Raw genomic sequence first — 20,953 nt, 5'->3', positions numbered from 1 at the left:
GGGTAGTGGTTGATTATATACTTGGGAGTTGGGAGGGGTTTAAGGATAGCATACTCTCTAAGGAATTTTGGAACCAAGGTTTCCAGGACCTTGAGGGGGCTGGCTTTCTTTGGGAAAAGGTCACCATCTAATAAAAACTGAATCATGAGACCCTTCAGATGTATGTCAGTGGGCCATGTGCCAAGAATGATTGCCAACACGTATCTTGGGGGTTTAGAGATAAAGGGAAATTTCTAAAGGAGTTTTTATATGTTAAAGTAGACTCTTAGGGTCATAAGGGTCGGGCTAGGATTGCCTTTTGCCTTTAGCAAAGTATTAACATTGAGGCAGTTGAGTCAGTAGAGGAATGTGCCTCTGCCTGTTTCAAGGGCTTGTCAATGTGCTGCCCCAGGCTCATGCCTTGTCCTCAGCTAGCCCTATGTTCCCCCACAGTTCTTACCAGACCAGACCAGCCATATGTTTAGATAAACTTTGCTGTGAGTGAATATACTCAGGAGGTAAAGGCTATCGCTAATGGGGAACTCAGAAAGGAAAGTGTGTGGTGGTGCAGATCAGCACTGTTAGAGCTCTGGCCACCTAATGCTAGGCTCCCGAGTCAGGATAAGTTGGTCACAAAATAGGTTAGACTGACACTAGGTCACCCATCAACCTCAAGAAAATTTCTATGCAATGAGATATAGCAACACAATCCTGACCCAGCAGCACATTCCTCTTGGGCATTAATTTGACATTGAGAAATCCAAGGATTGGCTACAGCTGTTAACGTACATATGGGGGGAAAAAAGATGATATTTTCCTCTCATCCTGTCCTATGTCTTGTGAGCTTGGCTTTATGACCGCTGAGGATATTCTCCCTTGCCTCCACCAACCATAAGATGCACGTACTGACTTGAATTTGGAGGATGGTCAAATAGGCTGGATCCCTTCAGCAGTATTTTCTTTGTCCACTGTGTCAGCTCTCAGGAGAATTTGTCCCAAGAGATCCCAAGACATCTGGGCCTATTGTTGTCTCACCCTCATTGCCCACTAGTCTCATGGGAAACTGGAGATAGCATTTTACTCATTTGGCCAGACAGAAATGTGGTTTGCATCCCATTTTTGGCTAGATCTTTCTTGCTTTCTTTTTTTTTTTTTTTTTTTTTTTGAGATTTTATTTATTTATTCATGAGAGACACAGAGAGAGAGGCAGAGACACATGCAGAAGGAGAAGCAGGCTCCCTGCAAGGAGCCCAATGTGGAACTCAATCTCGGATTCTGGGATCACACCCTGAGCCGAAGGTGGACGCCTAATTGCTAAGCCACCCAGGTGTCCCATTGGCTAGATCTTTCTTAGGATAACTCTGGGAGTGAACATTGTAGAACTTGGGAGGGCTGTATCTTTGCACTGTCTTTCAGGGACATCTCTTGTACTCATGATTAAGCCATAAAAAGGCTTATTGGTTTGAGTTGCTGTAAGATCTTATTCGCCAATGGCCCAATGGTGTATCCTTTGAAGTGGATATATTTAAAAGAAAAACATTTTTAATTAATTAATTTTTAAAATATTTTATTTATTTATTTGGCAGAGAGAAAGAGAAAGAGCAAGCATAAGCAGGGGGAGCAGGCGGGAAGGGGCAGAGGGAGAAGGGAGAAGCAGTCTCCCCGCCAAACAAGGAGTCCGATGTGGGATTTGATCCCAGGACCCTGGGATCATGACCTGTGCCAAAGGTAGACACTTAACCGACAGAGCAGCCCAGGTGCCCAGAAAAGCAGTTTGTTTAAAGAGAGCTCTCATCCTAAACAACTGGCTTACTGGTACCTATGAAAAGATCAAGCTAAAATTGGGTATAGTAAAATGGCTAGCCCTAGAAACTCTCTTAATAAGATGGAAGAATAGAAATTAGACTTAAAACAAAAATTAAAATCCGCATCTACCATGAATTTCCCTTCTCCTCATCTCCAACTCTCTGACCCTGACTCTCCAGAAGATCTTTTGAATCTCTGGGCCCTTGATCTAAACCTTCTCTCTCAAAATCTAGCAAATTCCCTTAGACGCTCTCACTTCCACCAGCTTTCCCAGAAAATCCCTTCACCAGCCAAATGGTTGGTTTGACTTCCCATTCTTTGCAAGATTTACGGAGAGCATTCTGGTCTGATCTCCAGGCCTGGGGTAGATAGGTTACCCACATAAATACTAAAACCAGGAAATTAATTTAGCAAAAGCACCTGAGACGGACAATAGTGCTCACTGTTCTGTCTCTTATAACTCCTGCTTTCTAGGACTCTGGAATCTGGCTCTGCAAACAGCAGGCAATGTCCTATGTAGATGTATCCTGGACAACCTCCTCACCCCTTACTAAGAATTCCTGTCCCCTGGACAGCAGTGGATACTCTAAGTCATGAAGCCCTTTTACCTCCTCTTTCAGAGGATCGTGCTAAGTTTAGACAAGTTGAAAAGATTACTGGCCATTCACAACCCCACTAACAAAGACCTCAATTAGCTGTTAAAGAGTGTTCTTCTCACCCCTGATAATACTATAGTTATCAGACAAGCCAGACAGTCCAATGGGGAATGCCTCCTAACACACACCAAATAGGTAACTAGAATTTTTCCCAGGTCCTTGTACAAATGATCAGGAAATGGTTCAGCTGGAGGCCAATGTTCAGGGACTGATAAGAGCAATATTTAAGTCTTCCCCCCACTAAGGTGAATTGGTCCAAGATTGAATTGTGCACTCAGAAAGATAAGAGCATTTGACGGCTTTTGCTGAACGATTTATACGGATATTTAAAAAGGCATTCTGCACTACACTCTGAAGTTTTAGAACATAGGAATCTTTTGATTTCCATCTTAGTTGGAAATCTACCTAACATAAAGAAGCAAGTTTGGTTGGATGGGTGGGTAATTGATATTCAAGCTGCAATTTAGCACTTTGAGGAGTTAGAAACAACACATTGTCTTGCAAATCTCTACAAAACCAAAAATGTAGCTCTAGAAGCAACGCAAAGCTCACTTATCCTTACCAATTCCAAGAACTCTCCTATTCATCTCAAAACGCTTGTGAGTGTTGTAAAAGATCAGGTCATTGGAAACAGCAGTCGTCCGTCGTCCTGCACTTAAGAAAAAGAAGGAAATTTTTAAATAATAATGGTAATGACTCTCGATCTCTGATTAATACCTCAAAAGAAAACTTGCCTTTGTAATGTAAATTTTCTACCTCCATCTTCTCTAGGACTTAAGAGCCATTCTTTGAAATGAAAGTTTTAAGGGGGCAGCCCCGGTGGCGCAGCGGTTTGGCGCCACCTGCAGCCTGGGGTGTGATCCTGGAGAACCGGGATCGAGTCCCACATCGGGCTCCCTGTGTGGAGCCTGCTTCTCCCTCTGCTTGTGTCTCTGCCTCTCTCTCTCTGTGTCTATGACTAAATAAATAAAATCTTAAAAAAAAAAAAAGTTTTAAGGGAGAAGTTTCTCATCAGGAGAGGGAAAAGGGACAGAGTTGGAAATTGGACTCATGAAATATCTTAAATGTCCTCTATACAGCTATGAGTAAAATACTTTAGCCAGGTGAGCAGGCAAATTTAACTTATCCCAACTGCTGAAGTAAATTTTGGATTCAACTGTTCTTTTATAAACTGGTTAGTTTTGGATCATTTTGCACCTGACTCATGACTAAAAATGTAAAACAATGGCTATAAGGTCTCTGTCTGTGTCAGTCTGTATGTTTATGTGTCTCTGTAAATGCATATAACAGTTGTGTGATATTATTTTTTTAAAGATTTTATTTATTTATTCATGAGAGACACAGAGAGAGGCAGACGTAGGCAGAGGGAGAAGCAGGCTCCCTATGGGGAGCTCAATGCGGGAACTCAATCCCAGGACCCCAGGAACATTACTGGAGCCAAAGGCAGATGCTCAACCACTGAGCCACCCAGGTGTCCCAGATGTGTGATATTTTTCTGCCTCAAGATGGTACTGCCAAGTTAATTTATCAAAAACTCTATTTATTTAATTGGCTTAAAATTAAGTGCTTATAAATTGAGTATTCCTAAAGTTCTCAGAAATATAACAGAAACTGACCCAAAGTCCTTTCAGGTTCACATGATCTGGAAAAATATTCACTATTAAAGTTAGTTGAAGTTCATTGGTTTAATTAAAATATACATGTCTTTAGAGTTATCAAAATTGACTATAACACAACTAAATCTCCTTGAGTCTACTATTCTTGTCATCTCACAAAATCTGTCAGCAAGAAAAATAATTTAGGATGAAGGCTGGCTTGGTCAAATGTCTCATGAGGTTTTTATGAGTAGCTTAAACATAATTGTTGGGAGCAGAGATAGATACAAGCAGGGTAAGAGTTCGAGGTGAGCTTTTTAGCAATTGTTACATTTTGCGGTATTTGTACTTGAAAATAGCTTCCAAAATCCTTTTGGTAACTTGAAACTTTAGAGTTATGCAAAGTTAAGTTAAATAATAAAAAAGTATTGAATAGCTAGAGCATTCCAAATGAGATTAAATAGTAAAACATTTCTGAATATAGACTAATCTTTTGGCTTCCTATTGCAGAGAAACTAAAGATATTCAGGACTATTTGTAAACATGTCTTGTACCACATTGAAAGACTATGATACTAAAAAGGGCACTTGCTTCTAAAAATAATGAAATGAATTCACAAATCTGTCAACATAGAGAATATTGGTTTGACGGTTGACAATTTCCTATTTCTTGGTTTTCACTAGAAATTAAGGTTTCCCAGGGTTAAAAATTCTATTAAATATATGTGATGAAACATTCAGAAAACATAAGGGAAAAATTCTGTATGCAAGGAAAGTCAAATATGGTTTTTTGGTTAGAAAAAAATATGAGAAATGGAGACATGGGGGACAACAAAGTAATTTGGTCCAAACGTGAAATATCTGATAGGAAAGGAAAGAAACAAGAACAAATTAGTAGAAAGTTAGGGAGAGTTGAAGAGAGAGTCTGACCTTGTGTGGTCAAGTGGGCTGAGATTGAATGCATGTATTAGAATGGTATAAAATTCAGCTTTAAGATTAGTAGTGTACTTATGTAAAACTGAAACTTGATTTTCTCTCATCTGCTAAACAGACAGTTTTCTTGGACTATTGGCCTGCTCCCTGTAAGAGATTATGAAAAGTTTCTCTTTACCTTTTGAGTCATCTGCCTAGGAAGAAAAGATTTTGCGTTTTATCAAAATAATTCCTTGTGTTTCATGTTGTCTTAATCAAGCCTTTGATTTCCCAAGAAAACAAAAACTTCTCAATATTGGAAGAGCTAAGTTTGCTCACAACTATGTAACTCTCTGTGTTTGCCTTTGAAATCTTTTATTGTCTCTTTGGTTAAATAGTTAACTAAGTATTGTTTCATAATGATCTGTGATCCTTATTAGTCAAGTGTCCAAACCTTTTGATATTTGTGACAAATTTCTCTAAATCAAATTGTAAATGAAATCTTTTTGACCTTGAACCAACTGTGGAATTTTCCAGACGGTCCCTAAAACATCTCAAAAGATTTGTTCTCTCTCCTTATAAAAAGGAAGATACTATACTAATTCTTATTTAATATGTTAAATTAGGGCAGCCTGGGTGGCTCAGCAGTTTAGCACGTCTTCAGCCCAGGGCGTGATTCTGGAGACCTGGGATCAAGTCCCATGCCAGGCTCCCTGCATGGAGCCTGCTTCTCCCTCTGCCTGTGTCTCTGCCTCACTTTCTCTCTGTGTCTCTCATGAATAAATAAATAAATAATCTTTTAAAAAATAAATTAAAATTTATGTTAAATTACATGAGAAGTATTGTCAAATAAGAAGTAACAGTAAGCCTTTTTTTTATGTTGTATTTGTATAGAGGTAAAAGCATTCTAGAACTGAATGAAATTCCTAAAATTCTAGTATGTCCTGGTATAATATTGAAATTCTGCCATTATCTTAAAATTTGTGTGTCACAGAAATAATAAAATTTCTTTGCTAATTGTATTATAATGAACTCTCATCAGAACTTTAGCCTTGTAAGTCTTTTGTCATTTACAGTTATTGTTTTACTCTGGTGCTTTTGCTAAAGCATTCCCGCAAAAGTGTTTCATCTTCAAGTGAATTCATGGAAAAGACTCTGGCAAGCAGAGGTTTCTGATCAAGATACTTGCCAATAGGATCCAACAGTACATTAAGAGGATTATTCACCACGACCAAGTGGGATTTATCCCCAGGATGCAAGGGTCGTTCAACATGCGTAAAACAATCAATGTGATAGATCACATCAATAAGAGAAAAGACAAGAACCATATCATCCTCTCAATAGACGCAGAGAAAGCATTTGACAAAATACAGCATCCACTCCTGATGAACACTCTTCAACGTGTAGGGATAGAGGGAACATTTCTCAATATCATAAAAGCCATTTATGAAGCCCACAGTAAATATCATTCTCAATGGGGAAAAACTGAGAGCCTTTCCCCTAAGATCAGGAACATGACAGGGATGTCCATTCTCATCACTGTTATTCAACATAGTACTAGAAGTCCTAGCCTCAGCAATCAGACAACAAAAAGAAATAAAAGGCATTCAAATTGGCAAAGTAGAAGTCAAACTCTCTCTCTTTGCAGATGACATGATATTGTATGTACAAAACCCTAAAGAGGGACGCCTGGGTGGCTCAGCAGTTGGGCATCTGCCTTCAGCTCAGGGTGTGATTCCAGAATGTGGGGATTGAGTCCCACATCGGGCTCCCTGCATGGAGCCTGTTTCTCCCTCTGCCTATGTCTCTGCCTCCTTCTCTTTATGTGTCCCTCATGAATAAATAAATAAAATCTTTAAAAAAGAAAACCCAAAAGACCACCCCAAGATTGCTAGAACTCATACATAATTCGGCAGCATGGCGGGATACAAAATCAATGCACAGAAATCAGTGGCATTTCTATACACTGAGTCTGAAGAAAGAGAAATTAAGGAATCAATCCCATTTACAATTGCACCCAAAAGCATAAGATACCTAGAAATAAACTTAACCAAAGAAGTAAAGGATCTATACTCTAAAAACTACAGAACACTTATGATCATAAAACCGAATGGGTAAGGACTTCCAGAACTAGTGGAAACACTGGATTCAAGAAAAACAAGAATTAATAACATGGAACTGAATAAACTGATGAGGATGATTATAACTTTTATGACCTTTTGTTTGAAACTATTTTGTTCTTCCAGATTTAAGGAAAAATTTTTCTTAACCTACCTATATTTTAGAGCAACAACTTGGTAAACTGTACCTTTGTAAACAAAGATGAAAGAATTACATTTTCTCCCTACCTGATCCCTTCACAATTTGGAAACTCCTAGTGAGTAAGTTACTTAGTAAGTGTTCATATTTTCATGGTAATATAGTTTACATGCAAAAAATTGTATAAGAATCTATTTTCCTGGGACCCCTGGGTGCCTCAGTGGTTGGGCGTCTGTCTTTGGCTCTGGGTGTGATCCTGGAGTCTGGGAATCGAGTTCCACATTGGGCTCCCTGCAGGGAGTCTGCTTCTCCCTCTGCCTATGTCTCTTCCTCTCTCTGAGTCTCTCATGAATAAATAAATAAAATCATTTTTTAAAAAAAGAATCTGTTCTTCTTGTAACAGGACAAAATTGGAAATATCTGTTATATTACCAAGGCTTTGGCTTGAATGTCATATTTGAGAGAGATGTGCATAGAATCAGATAAGCTAGATAGTGTTAAGGAACTAAGGCTGCCATTATGAGCAAATTAAGCCCCTTAGGAAAATAGCCTGTTACTTTGCTTACAGGCTTCCTATCTAAATAGATATAAGGAAGGTCACTTTCTGGCAGATGCAGGCACCTCAGAGTCTTGGGACCTCAAAGAGAGGAATTTACCCAGATCTATAGGTATTGCAGGCAAAGTTTGATGGTAAGCCCTTTAGCTTGGCTTCCTAGCCAGGAGAAGCTATTAAAAGTTTAATCTAAGGGGTGCCTGGGTGGCCCAGTCAGTTAAGCGTTGGACTCTTAATTTCAGCTCAGGTCATGATCTCAGGGTCATGAGATTGAGCCCTATGTCAGGTTCCCTGCTGGAGGTAGAGTCTGCTTGAGATTCACTCTCCCCCTCTTCCTCTGCCCCTCTCCCCTCATGTGGAAGCTCTCTCTCTCGCTTGCTCACTCACAAATTAAATAAATATTCAGTCTGAGATTCTTTATGAAAAGTTGCAGCAAAGCAGATTTAAAAGAGCCGATGTGGTCAACCACTCCTCTTGCTTCACTTATGTAAATAATCAGGCCAAGTTTTTGAAAACTAGACGTATTTTGCAAACAAATTAGTCTTAATTTGGCTATCTTTGATAACAATTAAAGTGATTTTAGAGAAAAAAATTATGTTTCAGTAGCATACTTTTGTGGATATTAGATTCCATTACTGGCCATTGCCTTTGAGGTTTTGTTATTTACTTGTAAGCTGGACTAGATCTTGAATTCTTCTAGTCTCCTCAAATATCTGGCTACAAGTCTTTCAACTAATATTTCCAATTTTTTCCCATTCTTTGACTTGGGATCATTGAGAACTAAAACTGCCCTTCCCCCTGAATTCCTGCAAACTGAAGCTAGACAATTTGTTATAAACATCAGAAAAATTGCCACAATAGCTCACATGTAGACAATGGTGTTCATGCCTGTTGCTGAATGGACCACACAGAAAGTTTACCAGCACATCTGATGACATCGTCAGAAACATTCAAACTGCAAGCCAGGAAAACTGGTCAGATTGTCCCTACCTGTCCTCATTCCATCTGAAGATGCTTTCTAAACCTGACATTTATAAATATTCTCAATTGGCAGTTTTCAGGACTCAGACACTAGGTTTATAATTTGCTTTTACCATTAACTTTTGTTTTTCTTTAGTTTACTTGATTGTTTTGCTTGCACAATAGAGGCCTAACTTTGGGAGCCCACTGGCAAGACTGCTTCCCAAAATTAGACTACTCTAACTGAACTCATGTATTCTCAAGACTGAGACTGGTTCAAGGAGATTTGTCAACTTAATTTCTGGACTGTGAAACTTCTTTTTTTTTTTAAGATTTTAATTTTTTACTTATTTATTCATGAGAGATGGAGATGGAGAGAGAGAGAGAGAGAGAGAGAGAGACAGGCAGAGGGAAAAGCGGGCTTCCCTCAGGGAGTCCAATGTGGGACTCGATTCCAGACTCCAGGATCACGTCCTGAGCCGAAGGCAGACTCTCAACTGCTGAGCCACCCAGTCGTCCCTGGACTGTGAAACTTCTTATTTGAAGTTTCAAAGGCAGTACTACAGGGGAGGAGAATTCGTCACCCCCAAAATATGCCTCTTTGTCATCAGGATTATCTTAGGTTGGTTACTTTTAAGAAACTGCAGATTAAGAAAAGCTCTTTACCTCCTGCTCAACTGCCTTAGAAAGAGGTCCTATACCCCTTCTTCTCTAGGAAAAGAGCTATTGCTAAAAATACCTTTTTTACCTAAGAAATTTACCTTCATAACAGGGCAACATTTGCTTTTCAAACATCTCTCACTTTCCTGTAAATGGTCATCCTTCTCTTTCTATCCCCAGACTCCTATACCTTTCCTTGGCTCAGGATGGTCTACAAGCCTTTTTTTTTTTAATTTTTTAAAAATTTTTATCTATTTATGGTAGTCACAGAGAGAGAGAGAGAGAGAGGCAGAGACACAGGCAGAGGGAGAAGCAGGCTCCATGCACCGGGAGCCCGACGTGGGATTCGATCCCGGGTCTCCAGGATCGCGCCCTGGGCCAAAGGCAGGCGCTAAACCACTGCGCCACCCAGGGATCCCCCCCTCCTTTTTTTTAAAATAAAGATTTTATTTATTTATTTGAAAGAGAGACAGAGAGAGAGAGCAGTGGGAGGGGCAGAGAGTGAGAGAGAATCCCAGGCCAACTCTCTCTGAGCATGGAATCCAACGTTGGCCTCAGTCTCACAACCTTGAGATTATGACCTGAGCTGAAATCAAGAACCACCCAGATTCTATAAGCTTCAATTACCTGGCTGCCTTTTGGGTCTCATATTTTTATAGGGCTCCTATACATAAGAAATTTGTTTTTCTGCTATTAATCCATCTTAAATTAATTTAATTATCAGATCAGCCTAAGAACCTGGAAGAGAAAAAAAAATTTTCTGCCTTTGCAGAGGTTTCTAGAATTAATTATTATTATTATTATTCTGAATTAGATTGTCATAAGTTGAAATGCATATTGTAATACCTAGTACAAGCACTGAGAAAATAGCGAAAAAAATAGATAGCAAAAAGGAAAAAGAAAACCCAGAAGAATTAAAATGACACACTAAAAATATTTATTCAATATCTATTCAATACAATAAAAAATTTATTCAATTTATTCAAAACAAGGAAGTAAGGGAAGAGGATAGAATTTTTAAAAATGAGAATAGGAGGCAAATAGCAAAATAGCAGATGTAAATCCAACCCGATCAGTAATTTACTAAATATGAATGATCTGCTATGATATTGTGATTTATAATAGGAAATATATATTTTGTCTTTGTCCATGGTTTTCAGCTCACAGATCCCAAAATTTTTGGAATTTCCTAAGTGATGAGAGCAACGGTGACATCTTTTTTGTGATCTTTTGTCCTCAATTCCTGAAAACGCTTCAGAGCCATAAAAGTGAATTGGATGTCTTTTTATTCATAACATGCCCCTTTCCACCACCACTAAGTTTCTGTAAATGAGTTGACTTTTGAAATCCCCTAAAAATAGGGGATCTGGTTGCCAGGGTAACCAACCAGGATTAGAGGGCTGGAATTTTATGTCCCTGATTTCCAGGGAGGGGAAAGGGGCTGAAGATTGAATCACCAATGGCCCATGATTTAATCAATCATATCCATGTAATGACGCTTCCATAAAAACTCAAAAGGATGGGGTTTGGGGATCTTCCAGGTTGGTGAACCAGAATGCTTCCACATGTCATCATGTCAAGCCTCAAACCCCATGAGGACAGAAGCTACTCTGTGGGGGACTTAACTCTATATTTCTCTTTACCTGGCTGTTGATTTATATCCTTTAATACTCTTTGTAATAAACTGCTAACCTGGGATCCCTGGGTGGCGCAGCGGTTTAGCGCCTGCCTTTGGCCCAGGGCGCAATCCTGGAGACCCGGGATCGAATCCCACGTCGGGCTCCCGGTGCATGGAGCCTGCTTCTCCCTCTGCCTGTGTCTCTGCCTCTCTCTCTCTGTGTGTGACTATCATAAAAAAAAAAAAAAAAAAAAAAAAAAAAAAAAATTTAAAAGATTTAAAAAAAATAAATAAATAAACTGCTAACCTAGTGGGTAAACTGGTTTCCGAGTTCTGTAAGCCACTTTAGCAAATTAATCAAACCCAAGAAGGGGGTCAGGGGAACCTCTGATTTATATGCAGCAAGTCAGAAGCACAGATAAAAACCAAAGCTTGCAGTTGAGGTCTGAAATGGTGGCGGTGGGGTTGGTGAGGTAAGGGGGATGAAGGAGTCGGTGGGGGGGGGCAGTCTTGTGGGACTGAGCCCTCAGTCTGTGGAACTTGATGCTGCCTCTGGGTAGCTAGTGTCAGAATCCAGTTGAATGGTAGGACACACAGCTGATGTCTGAGAATTGCTTGGTGATGTGGGTAAAACCCTGAGACATCGAAAGTGAGTACAGAATTGGGAGTAAACACTCCACTCAGAAGGCACTGATTGTCAGACTGAATAAAAAGGGCAAGACCAAATTCTTTGCTGTCTATAAGAAAAGTAACTTTGATTCAAAGAAGCAAGGAGATTAAAAGTAAAAGATGGTGGGTGGAACTCTAGTTTCAGCTGTGACACGTAAAAAACTTGAATTCCTCATGTCCATCCCTTCAACAGGATAAAAGCTGAACAAACCAAAAATAAGTGACTTTTCTAATATCTCCTGATATCTTGAGAGACAGGTCCATACAGAGAATCACAGCCTCAATCAGTTTACCTAAAAGGAAGCCACTATAGCCATAAAATGGTAGGAATACTTAAATGATAATTTTGATGAATTGCTAGAGGCTGAGTATGGATTTACCTGAGAGTGATAAGCTCCTGCAGGTGTATTTTCAGGAAAGCCCCCACATTTACATTAGCTTTATCTTCAGGAACACCACCAAATTCTCAAGGTGAGGATCTGACAAAAACTTCCGCATGTTTCGAGCAGAAGTGAAGAGAAAGTAACCATTTTTACATATAGGTAGAGTGTTCTTCATAACAAAGATCTACTCTGCAAAGACCAACTTTACCAGAGAATCTACCTGGGGAAAGCCAACTCCAGCTCCCTATAGACTTCCTGTTTCACTTAAAGGATACAAAAGAAGACAGAGAAAAACTTCTGAAGGTCATAGCCCAGAGACTCAGGCATACTGAAAAATCAAGATTGAATCATAAGATTATAGAAATCTTCTCTCCTGAACACTTCAGCACATCACAGGGCTCCAGTATCATAACAGCAGATTACAATGGAGAGAGCTGAAAAACACAAGGATAGAGGAGATAGCTGAAGCTCCTGGGGACTGCAGGCACAGTAATCACTACATATAGCCTAGCTCCTACCCAGATTGACATGAAGCCTCACACAAAAGGCCTGTTTACCTCAGTTCCTATTGCCTAATACATTATGTCTGCTTTCAACCAAAAAATTATAAGGCATGCTAAAGGGTAAGTAGAAACAGTCTAAAGAGATAGAGCAAGCATCAGAAGCAAACATAAATGTGACATAGATTTTGGAATTCTGAGGTATGGAATGTAAAATAACTATGACTAAAACGTTAAGGGCTCTAATGAAAAAGTGGGCAGTGTGCAAGAATGTGAACAGAGAAATAGAAATTCTAAGAATGGATCAAAAGGAATACTATAAATAAAATATCCTGTAACACAAATGAAGAATGCCCTTGATGAGCTCACCGGTACACTGGACACAGCTGAGGAAAGAATCAGTGAAAATGAAGCTAGGACAATAGAAACTTTCCAGACTGAAATGCAAAGAGAAAAAAATGAAAACAAAGGAAGAGAATATCTGATAACTGTGGGACAATTATAAAGAGTATAACATATGTCTAGTGGGAATACCAGAAGGAGAAGGAAGATGGAAAGGAGCAGGAGAAATTGAGTAATAATGGCTGAGAATTTTCCAATATTAATGACAGACATCAAGCTGCAGGAAACTCAGGGAATACCAAACAGGATAAATACCAAATTACCTCTACCAAGGCATCTCAAATTTAAACTTCAGAAAGCCAGGGACACCTGAGTGGTTCAGTTGGGTAAGCACCTGCCTTTGGCTCAGGTCATGATCTCCAGGTCCTGGGATCCAGCCCTGAGTGGAACTCCCTGCTCAGTGTGGAGCCTGTTTCCTTTCTCTCCCTTTGCCCCTCCCCCCTTCATGTGGGGCGTGCTCTCTCTCTCTCTCTCTCATAAATAAATGAAATCTTTAAAAAAATAAAAATAAACTTCAGAAAACCAAAGGCAAAGGAAGTCTTCAAAGAAGTTAGGGGGCAGGGTAGAGGAAGGACATCTTACCTATAGAAGCACAAGAATGAAAACTGGATTGGACTTCTCATTACACACCATGTAAACAAGAGAGTAGAGTAAAATATTTTAACAATTGAAAGAAAAAAACCCCACCAACCTAGAATTCTACGTCCAACAAAGTTTTCTTTCAAAGGTGAAAGAGAAATAAATACTTTCTCAGATAAAAACTGACAGATTTTATTACTAGTAGGTCTGCCGTGCAGGAAGGTTTTTATTTTATTTAATTTTTAGGATTTGTCCATTTATTTTAGAGACAAAGATAGAGAGTCCATGAGCAGGGGGAGAGTCAGAAGAAGTGGAAGAAGTGTGGACTCCTTGCACAGTGGGGAGCATCACATGTGCCTTGATCCCCTGACCCTGAGATCGCGACCTGAGCCAAAACCAAGAATTGGATGACCAGCTAAATGAGCCACCCAGGAAGCCCTAGGAAATGTTTTAAAAGAAACTCTTCAGAGAGAAGGAAAATGACATAGTTCAGAAACTTGGATCTATGTAATCAAAGGAAGAATATCAGAGAAGAAATAAGTGAAATATTAAAGAAAATTAATAATTAATTTAAAAATAATAAAATTAAACCTCTTACTTTTGTTATTCTTAATTGATCTAATAGAAGCTATTTGTTCAAAGTAATAATAGTTATGATATACAGGGTGATTACAGCATTTAGCCAAGTGAATGACAGCAATATTATAAAGGATAGAAGGGAGGAATTGAGAATAGTAAATGTAGAACTATTTGAAAGTAGATTTAGATTAGTTGTAAATATATATTGTAAACTTTAGGCTAAGTACTAAAATATTTTAAAAGTAAGTATAATTGGGGGCACCCAAGTGGCTCAATCTGTTAAGCGTCTGCCTTTGGCTCAGGTCATGATCACAGGGTCCCTTGAGTGAATCCTGTGTTGGGCTCCCTGCTCAGGAAAGAATCTACTTCTCTCTCTCCTTCTGCCTTTCCTCTTGGCTCATTCTCTCTCTCTGTCAAATAAGTAAATAAAATATTTTTTTAAAAGTATAACTGATGTTCAGACAGGAGGGAAATGGACTATTATAAAATTCTCAATAAGAACCAAGAGAAGGCATTAAAAGAAGAGAATTAAAAAAAAAACAAGCGCAACAAATATAAGACAGTTATAAATGTGGTAGATATTCACTTAAAGTGTGAATATGAAATACAGAAATAAAAGACAAGAGATTGCCACAATGGATAAAAACATAAGACCTAACTGTCTATAAGAAACCCATTTTAAATATGAAGACACGCGGGACGCCTAGGTGGTTCAGTGTTTGAGTATTGGCCTTCAGCTCAGGGAGTGATCCCTGTCTGGGATCAAGTCCCGCACTGGGCTCCCTGTGAGGAGCCTGCTTCTCCCTCTGCCTATGTCTCTGCCTCTCTCTGTGTCTCTCATGAATAAATAAATACAATCTTTAATAAAATAAATGTGAAAACACAGATAAGTTAAAGAGGTGAGGTAAGAGAGATATCATTTTCAAATCAAAAGAAAGCTATATTAGTTATGTTAATGTCATACAAAATATATCTAAAACAAGATAAATTATTAGTGATTTAAAAAAGAACATTATATAGTAATAAAAGGGTCAATTCCCCTAGAAGACACAATCCTTAACATGTATACACCTAACAAAAGAGTATCAAAATAAGTGAGGCAAAAACTGATAGAACTGCAAAGAGAGATAGACAAATCCACTATTGTAACTAGAAACTTCAAACTCCTCTTTCAGTAAATGATGGGTTCAGCAGACACAAAAATAGGATATAGCTGAACTGAATAGCACAATTAATCAACTGGATCTAATTGACATTTATATAATACTTTATCCACCAAGTGTAGAATACACATTCTTCTCAAATTCACATGGAATATTCAGCAAGATAGATAACATTTTAAACCTTTAAACAAACCTTAACAAATTTAAAATAGAAATCATACAAAGTATGTTCTCACCACAATGAAATTAAACTAAAAATCAATACCAGAAACATGGCTGGAAAATCTCAAAATCTTTGGAGAGTAAACAATACATTTCTAAATGAAAGAAAGAAAAGAGAAATTTAAAAATATTTTGAACTAAATTAAAATGAAATACAGTTTATTTAAATGTGTGGAATGCAGTAAAAGCAGTGCTTGCAGGGAAATTATAGCATTGAATGCATATATTACAAAAAGAGAATGATCTAAAATCAATAACCTTAGGAAACTAGAAAAAGAAGAAGAAATTAAATCTGAAGTAAAATATTAATAAATGAAGATGAAATGTCCATGGATTGGAAGACTCGAATGTTGTTATGATGTCATTCTATCTAAATTGATTCATAGAATGGACTTATTAAAATCTTGTCAGGCTTTTTGATATGTGACAGGCTTTTTGATAGATATGACATGTTGAATCTAAATTTTCAGGGAAGTACAAAAGGACTAGGGTAACCAAGACAATTTTGTAAAAGAAGAAAAAAGTGAAAGAAGTTCCACTACATGATTACAAAACTTATTAGACATTTCAGTAATCAAGGCAATGTGGTATTGACATTAAGATGGACATATAGAGGGATGCCTGGGTGGCTCAGAGGTTGAACGTCTGCCTTCGGCTCAGGGCATGATCCCAGGGTCCTGGGATCGAGTCCCACATCAGGCTCCCCACAGGGAGCCTGCTTCTCCCTCTGCCTGTGTCTCTGCCTCTCTCTTTGTGTCTCTCATGAATAAATGAATAAAATCTTTAAAAAAAAAAGATGAACATATAGGTTATTGGACCAGAATTGAGAGCCCAGAAATAAAACCTTAAATTTATAGTCAATTGATTTCAACTAGAGTAATAAGATAATTCAGTGGAGATATGATCATCTTTGCAACAATAGGCTAGGATAGGGGATAGCCATATGCAATAACATGAACTTGGATCATTCTCTCACATCATATACAAAAATTAATTCAAAATGCATCATAGTCAAAAAGAAATCCTCATGCACCAGTGGGAATGCAAACTGGTGCAGCTACTCCAGAAAATAATATGGAGGTTCCTCAAAAAGTTAAAAATAGAACTACCCTATGACCCAGCAATTGCACTACTAGGTATTTACCCAAAGGATACCAAAATACTGATTCAAAGGGGTACATGCACCCAGATATTTATAGCAGCATTATCAATAATAGCAAAGCTGTGGAAAGAGTCCAAGTATCCATCAATTGATGAATGGATAAAGAAGATGCGGTATAGTGTATATATATATTATATATATTCCATTATGATATTCCATTGTGTACATCCCCTTATAATATTCCATTGTGTGTGTATATGTGTGTGCATATAAATATACATAAATATATACATATATACATATATGTAATTAAATATTACTCAGCCATCAAAAAGAATGAAATCTTGCCATTTGCAATGACGTGGATGGGGCTAGAGTGTACTCTGCAAAATAACTTAGATATGCTAAGCAAAATAAGCCAGGAAAAGAAAAATACCATATGATTTCACTCATTTCATTTCACATATGAATTCACTATGTAGAATTTAAGAAACAAAACAGATGAACATAGGGGAAAGGAAGTAAAAATAAAATAAGATAAAAACAGAGAGAGAGGCAAACCGTAAGAGACTCTTAACAATAGAGAACAAACTGAGGATTGCTGGAGGGGAGGTGGGTGGTGTATGGGGTAAATGAGTGTTGAGTATTAAGGAGGACACTTGTTCTGATGAGCATTGGGTATTATATGTAAGTGGTGAATCAGTAAATTCTACTCCTGAAACCAATACTACACTATATGTTAACTAATTTGAATTTAAATAAAAACTTGGAGGGAAAAAAAATGCTTCATAGTCCTAAGTATAAGGGCTAAAACTATGAGACTTTTCAAAGAAAATGTAGATGAAAAATCTTTGAGAAATCTTGTGAAAGTCTTCATGGCTCCCAAACAGAAACTGTAAAAAAATGGACAAATTGCACTTTACTAAAATTAAAAATCTTTGTGCTTCAAGAAACTTCAACAAAGTAGAAAGTCTAGTCATAGAATAGGATAGAATATTTATTAAAATATATATCTGATAAAGGACTTCTATCCAGAATATGAAAAGAACTTTTATAACTCCATAAGAGACAAACAACCTGATTTAAGAATAGGTAAAAGACTTGAATAAGCAAGGAAAACATAAAGAGCTAATAAACACATGAAAATGTGCTCAACATCATTAGTCATCAGGGAATGTAAATTAAAATCCTAATGTGATGCCACCATAGACTCACTAGACTGCTTTATTCAAGAAGATGGTATTGCTAAGGGTATGAAAAAGTAGGAACCCTCACATATTTCTGGCAATAATAAAAATACTTTGAAACCCTGTCTGGTTGTTTCTTTAAATTAAATATAAGCTGGGGTGCCTGGTTGGCTCAGTCAGTAGGGCATGTGACTCTTGATTTGGGGGTTGTGTGTTCAAGTGCACATTGGGTGTAGAGATTTCTTAAAAATAAAATCTTAAAACAAATAAATTAAACATAAGCTTACCCAGCAATTTCACTCTAAGGAATCTATCCAAGAGAAATGAAGACATGTCCACACAAAGACAGAAGTAGATGTTCCTGGAAGTATTGTTCATAATGGCCCCAACCTGGAAATAATCCCAATGTCTATCAGTTGGTAAATGGTTAAACCCAATATCGTATATCCATACAATGGAACAATATTCAGCAATAAAAAAGGCATGAAATACCAGTACATGTAACAACATGGATGAACCTAAAAAAAAAAAAAAATCATGCTTAAATAAGCCAGTCATTTTATAGAAAATGAGTCATTTTATAGAAAATGTCCTGGAAAGGCAAATTATTGAGACAGAAAATAGGGCAGTGGATACCTGAGGCAGGGTATTGGAATCATTATTGACTGCATGTAAACTCAATAGAGTTTTTAGGATGCTAGCAATGTTCTAAAACTGGATTGTGATGGTTGTAAAACTCTGTAAACTTTTTAAAATAACTAAATTGTATACTCATAATGAATGAATTTTTTTAAAGATTTTATTTATTTATTCATGAGAGACACACAGAGAGAGAGAGAGAGAGGCAGAGACACAGGCAGAGGGAGAAGCAGGCTCCATGCAGGGAGCCTGATGCGGGACTCGATCCTGGAACTCCAGGATCATGCCCTGGGACGAAGGCCAGCACTAAACTACTGAGCCACCCAGGGATCCCCATAATGAATTAATTTTAAGGTTTGTAAATTAAACCTCAATAAGTCTATAACAAAAGGAAATCTGATGCTCAGTACTGATTCAGCAATAGAGACATGACCTTTGGAAGATCAAAGCCCAGAGTGAGAAGCCCCTTATCTGTGTAGACAACATCATCTCACTGTGACACAAACTCCCTGTCCTCTCCAGACTGCACCATGGCCCTAGCCAGAGCTGGTCTTATTCAGGTCCTGTCCTTCCCTCCTGCCCATTGCCCCCATGGACTAAGATGCTGCCTCCAGCATCTCTGGAATAGTGTGCCAGCTTCCAGCCATCTGCTCAACACTTATCAGTATCACAATGTAGAGATACTTCTGATACCAGTCATAGTCCATAGGTATTTTAAACGTAACAAAAATCAATTCTTGCCTATAAAAAATAAAAAAGAACTGAAATGTGCATAATATACACATATGTTGGATGATACTGTCTGCCCTATCAAGAATACCTACAGGCTTTTAAAACACGTGTGATGTTTATTTACCAGAAATGAGTGTGTCCAGAAAACCTAGGTGAACAATGAAAGGTGAAGATGTAGCACATCAGTGTCTGAGATCTGGAGTTTTACTTGAGTGACACATCTGTGAAGGAAGAGAAGGTTGACATCATCACTTCCTCTGCCAACTTTGTTTGCTGGTTTTGTTTTTGTTTTTGTTTTTTTTTTAAGGAAAGTATTTCTTCGGGGCTGCAGCTGGCTGCCTCCAAAGAGAGATCAAACCAGCACATTTCCTGCTCTTGCCTTTCTCTTTTACTCTGGACCCAGCTACCAGCTGAGTTTTTCAGGGCTCGAAAATGCCTTAACCGCTCATTTTATGTTTCCTTAACTACTCATTTCTTGATTCTTATTCATTTTCCAACAGATGTTTATTGAGCTCCTATCAGGTGCAAAGGGCTGTTTTAGATGCTATGGGGGATACAGAGATAGCAAAGAATGACCTGCCCTTAGATAGTTCACAGTTTAATTAAAGCAAGAGGTAGATAAGGTATGTACTCAAATAACTAAACTACTAGGTAACATGTGATAACAGAGATACAAACTGAGCTATCAGAGTTTTGAACAAGGGGAGAAGTATTTTATTTTATTTTTTAAAAGATTTTATTTATTTATTTATTTGAGAGAGAGAGAGACCGTGAGAGAGATCATGAGTGTAGAGGAGGGGCAGGGGGGAGAGGGAGAAGCAGGCTCCCTGCTGTGCAGAGACCCCCCCCCCTCCACCCACCCACCCAGCCCGACTGGGGCTGGGTCCCAGGACCCTGAGATTATGACCCAAGCCAAAGGCAAACTCCCCAGGTGCCCCAAGGGGAGAAGCATTTTAGCTGGAACATACAGGAAAGTCTTTACAGAGAGCTACTGAAATCAGGCATTAGGGATGGATATAACTTTGAGCCGCAGAGCTGAAGGAATATGGGAAATTTAAGTATAGGGAAGGATATGTGCCTGGAAGTAGCGGTTTTTAGAAATGGGAAAGCACAAGGTGTATTTGAGAGAAAAAATAGTACCATTTTGTTAAAATGCGCAATATGTGTTGGGGAGCAGTAGCAGATGTTTCTATAAATATAAGTTGGGTCAAATCATGAGGGAGATTGAAGCCTCATGAAGATTTTAATTCATCTCCAGACAAGCTGTATTAACCTTCTCACGACTCAGGGCATGTAAGTAATGGAGGCACAGACTCAGTGGCTCTATCTTGGAAAGATCCTGAAGCTATTTAAGGAAAATGTCCTGGACGATCACAAAAATATGGATGGTTTTATGAATGGCCTTCAGGCCCCATCCCGTCTGAGGCTGTAGAGTTTGGTGGTCCTGGGGAGGCCATAAGCAGAAAATGAACTCTTCCGCCTTTTGGTGCCTTATGTAGCCAGAATTATGTCTGGCTCATGAAGGAACGATCTGGCCCCTGAAGAGGTGCCAAGGGATGATTTGCTCAGCAGTCAGTCTGTTCTGGAGCTCAGAAAATGAGGATGGCCTTTGCACAGCACATGGTCCCTGCGGGTGGGTGTTTCTGCCTCGTGTCTTAAGTACCAGGTGGCCTGGTCACCACCGCTGGTACCGTGGCAGGCAAACCTGTGGTGTGTGCCCATGCTGCTTTAAGATCTGTCCAGTCACTGTTCATTCCACTGTTTACACAGAATCTTAAATAATACCCCATGGAGGAACA

At 38.5% G+C, this 20,953-nt stretch overlaps 1 protein-coding gene across 1 annotated transcript in view; it reads right to left on the bottom strand.

The window, feature by feature from the left end:
• The window catches only part of LOC144297398 (uncharacterized), a 56,912-nt gene that overhangs the window by 3,692 nt on the left and 32,267 nt on the right, over nt 1–20,953 (bottom strand). Inside the window, exons 4-5 of the mRNA XM_077871411.1 lie at nt 18,071–18,173; nt 3,004–3,090 (exon numbers count right to left, since the gene is read on the bottom strand). Of these exons, the coding sequence (XP_077727537.1) occupies nt 3,004–3,090; nt 18,071–18,173 (190 nt within the window). The remainder of the gene's footprint in view (nt 1–3,003; nt 3,091–18,070; nt 18,174–20,953) is intronic.

Source organism: Canis aureus, chromosome 25 (genome assembly GCF_053574225.1).
Source record: "Canis aureus isolate CA01 chromosome 25, VMU_Caureus_v.1.0, whole genome shotgun sequence".
NCBI classification, from domain to species: Eukaryota; Metazoa; Chordata; class Mammalia; order Carnivora; family Canidae; genus Canis; species Canis aureus.
This window is presented reverse-complemented; position numbering and strand designations above follow the sequence as displayed.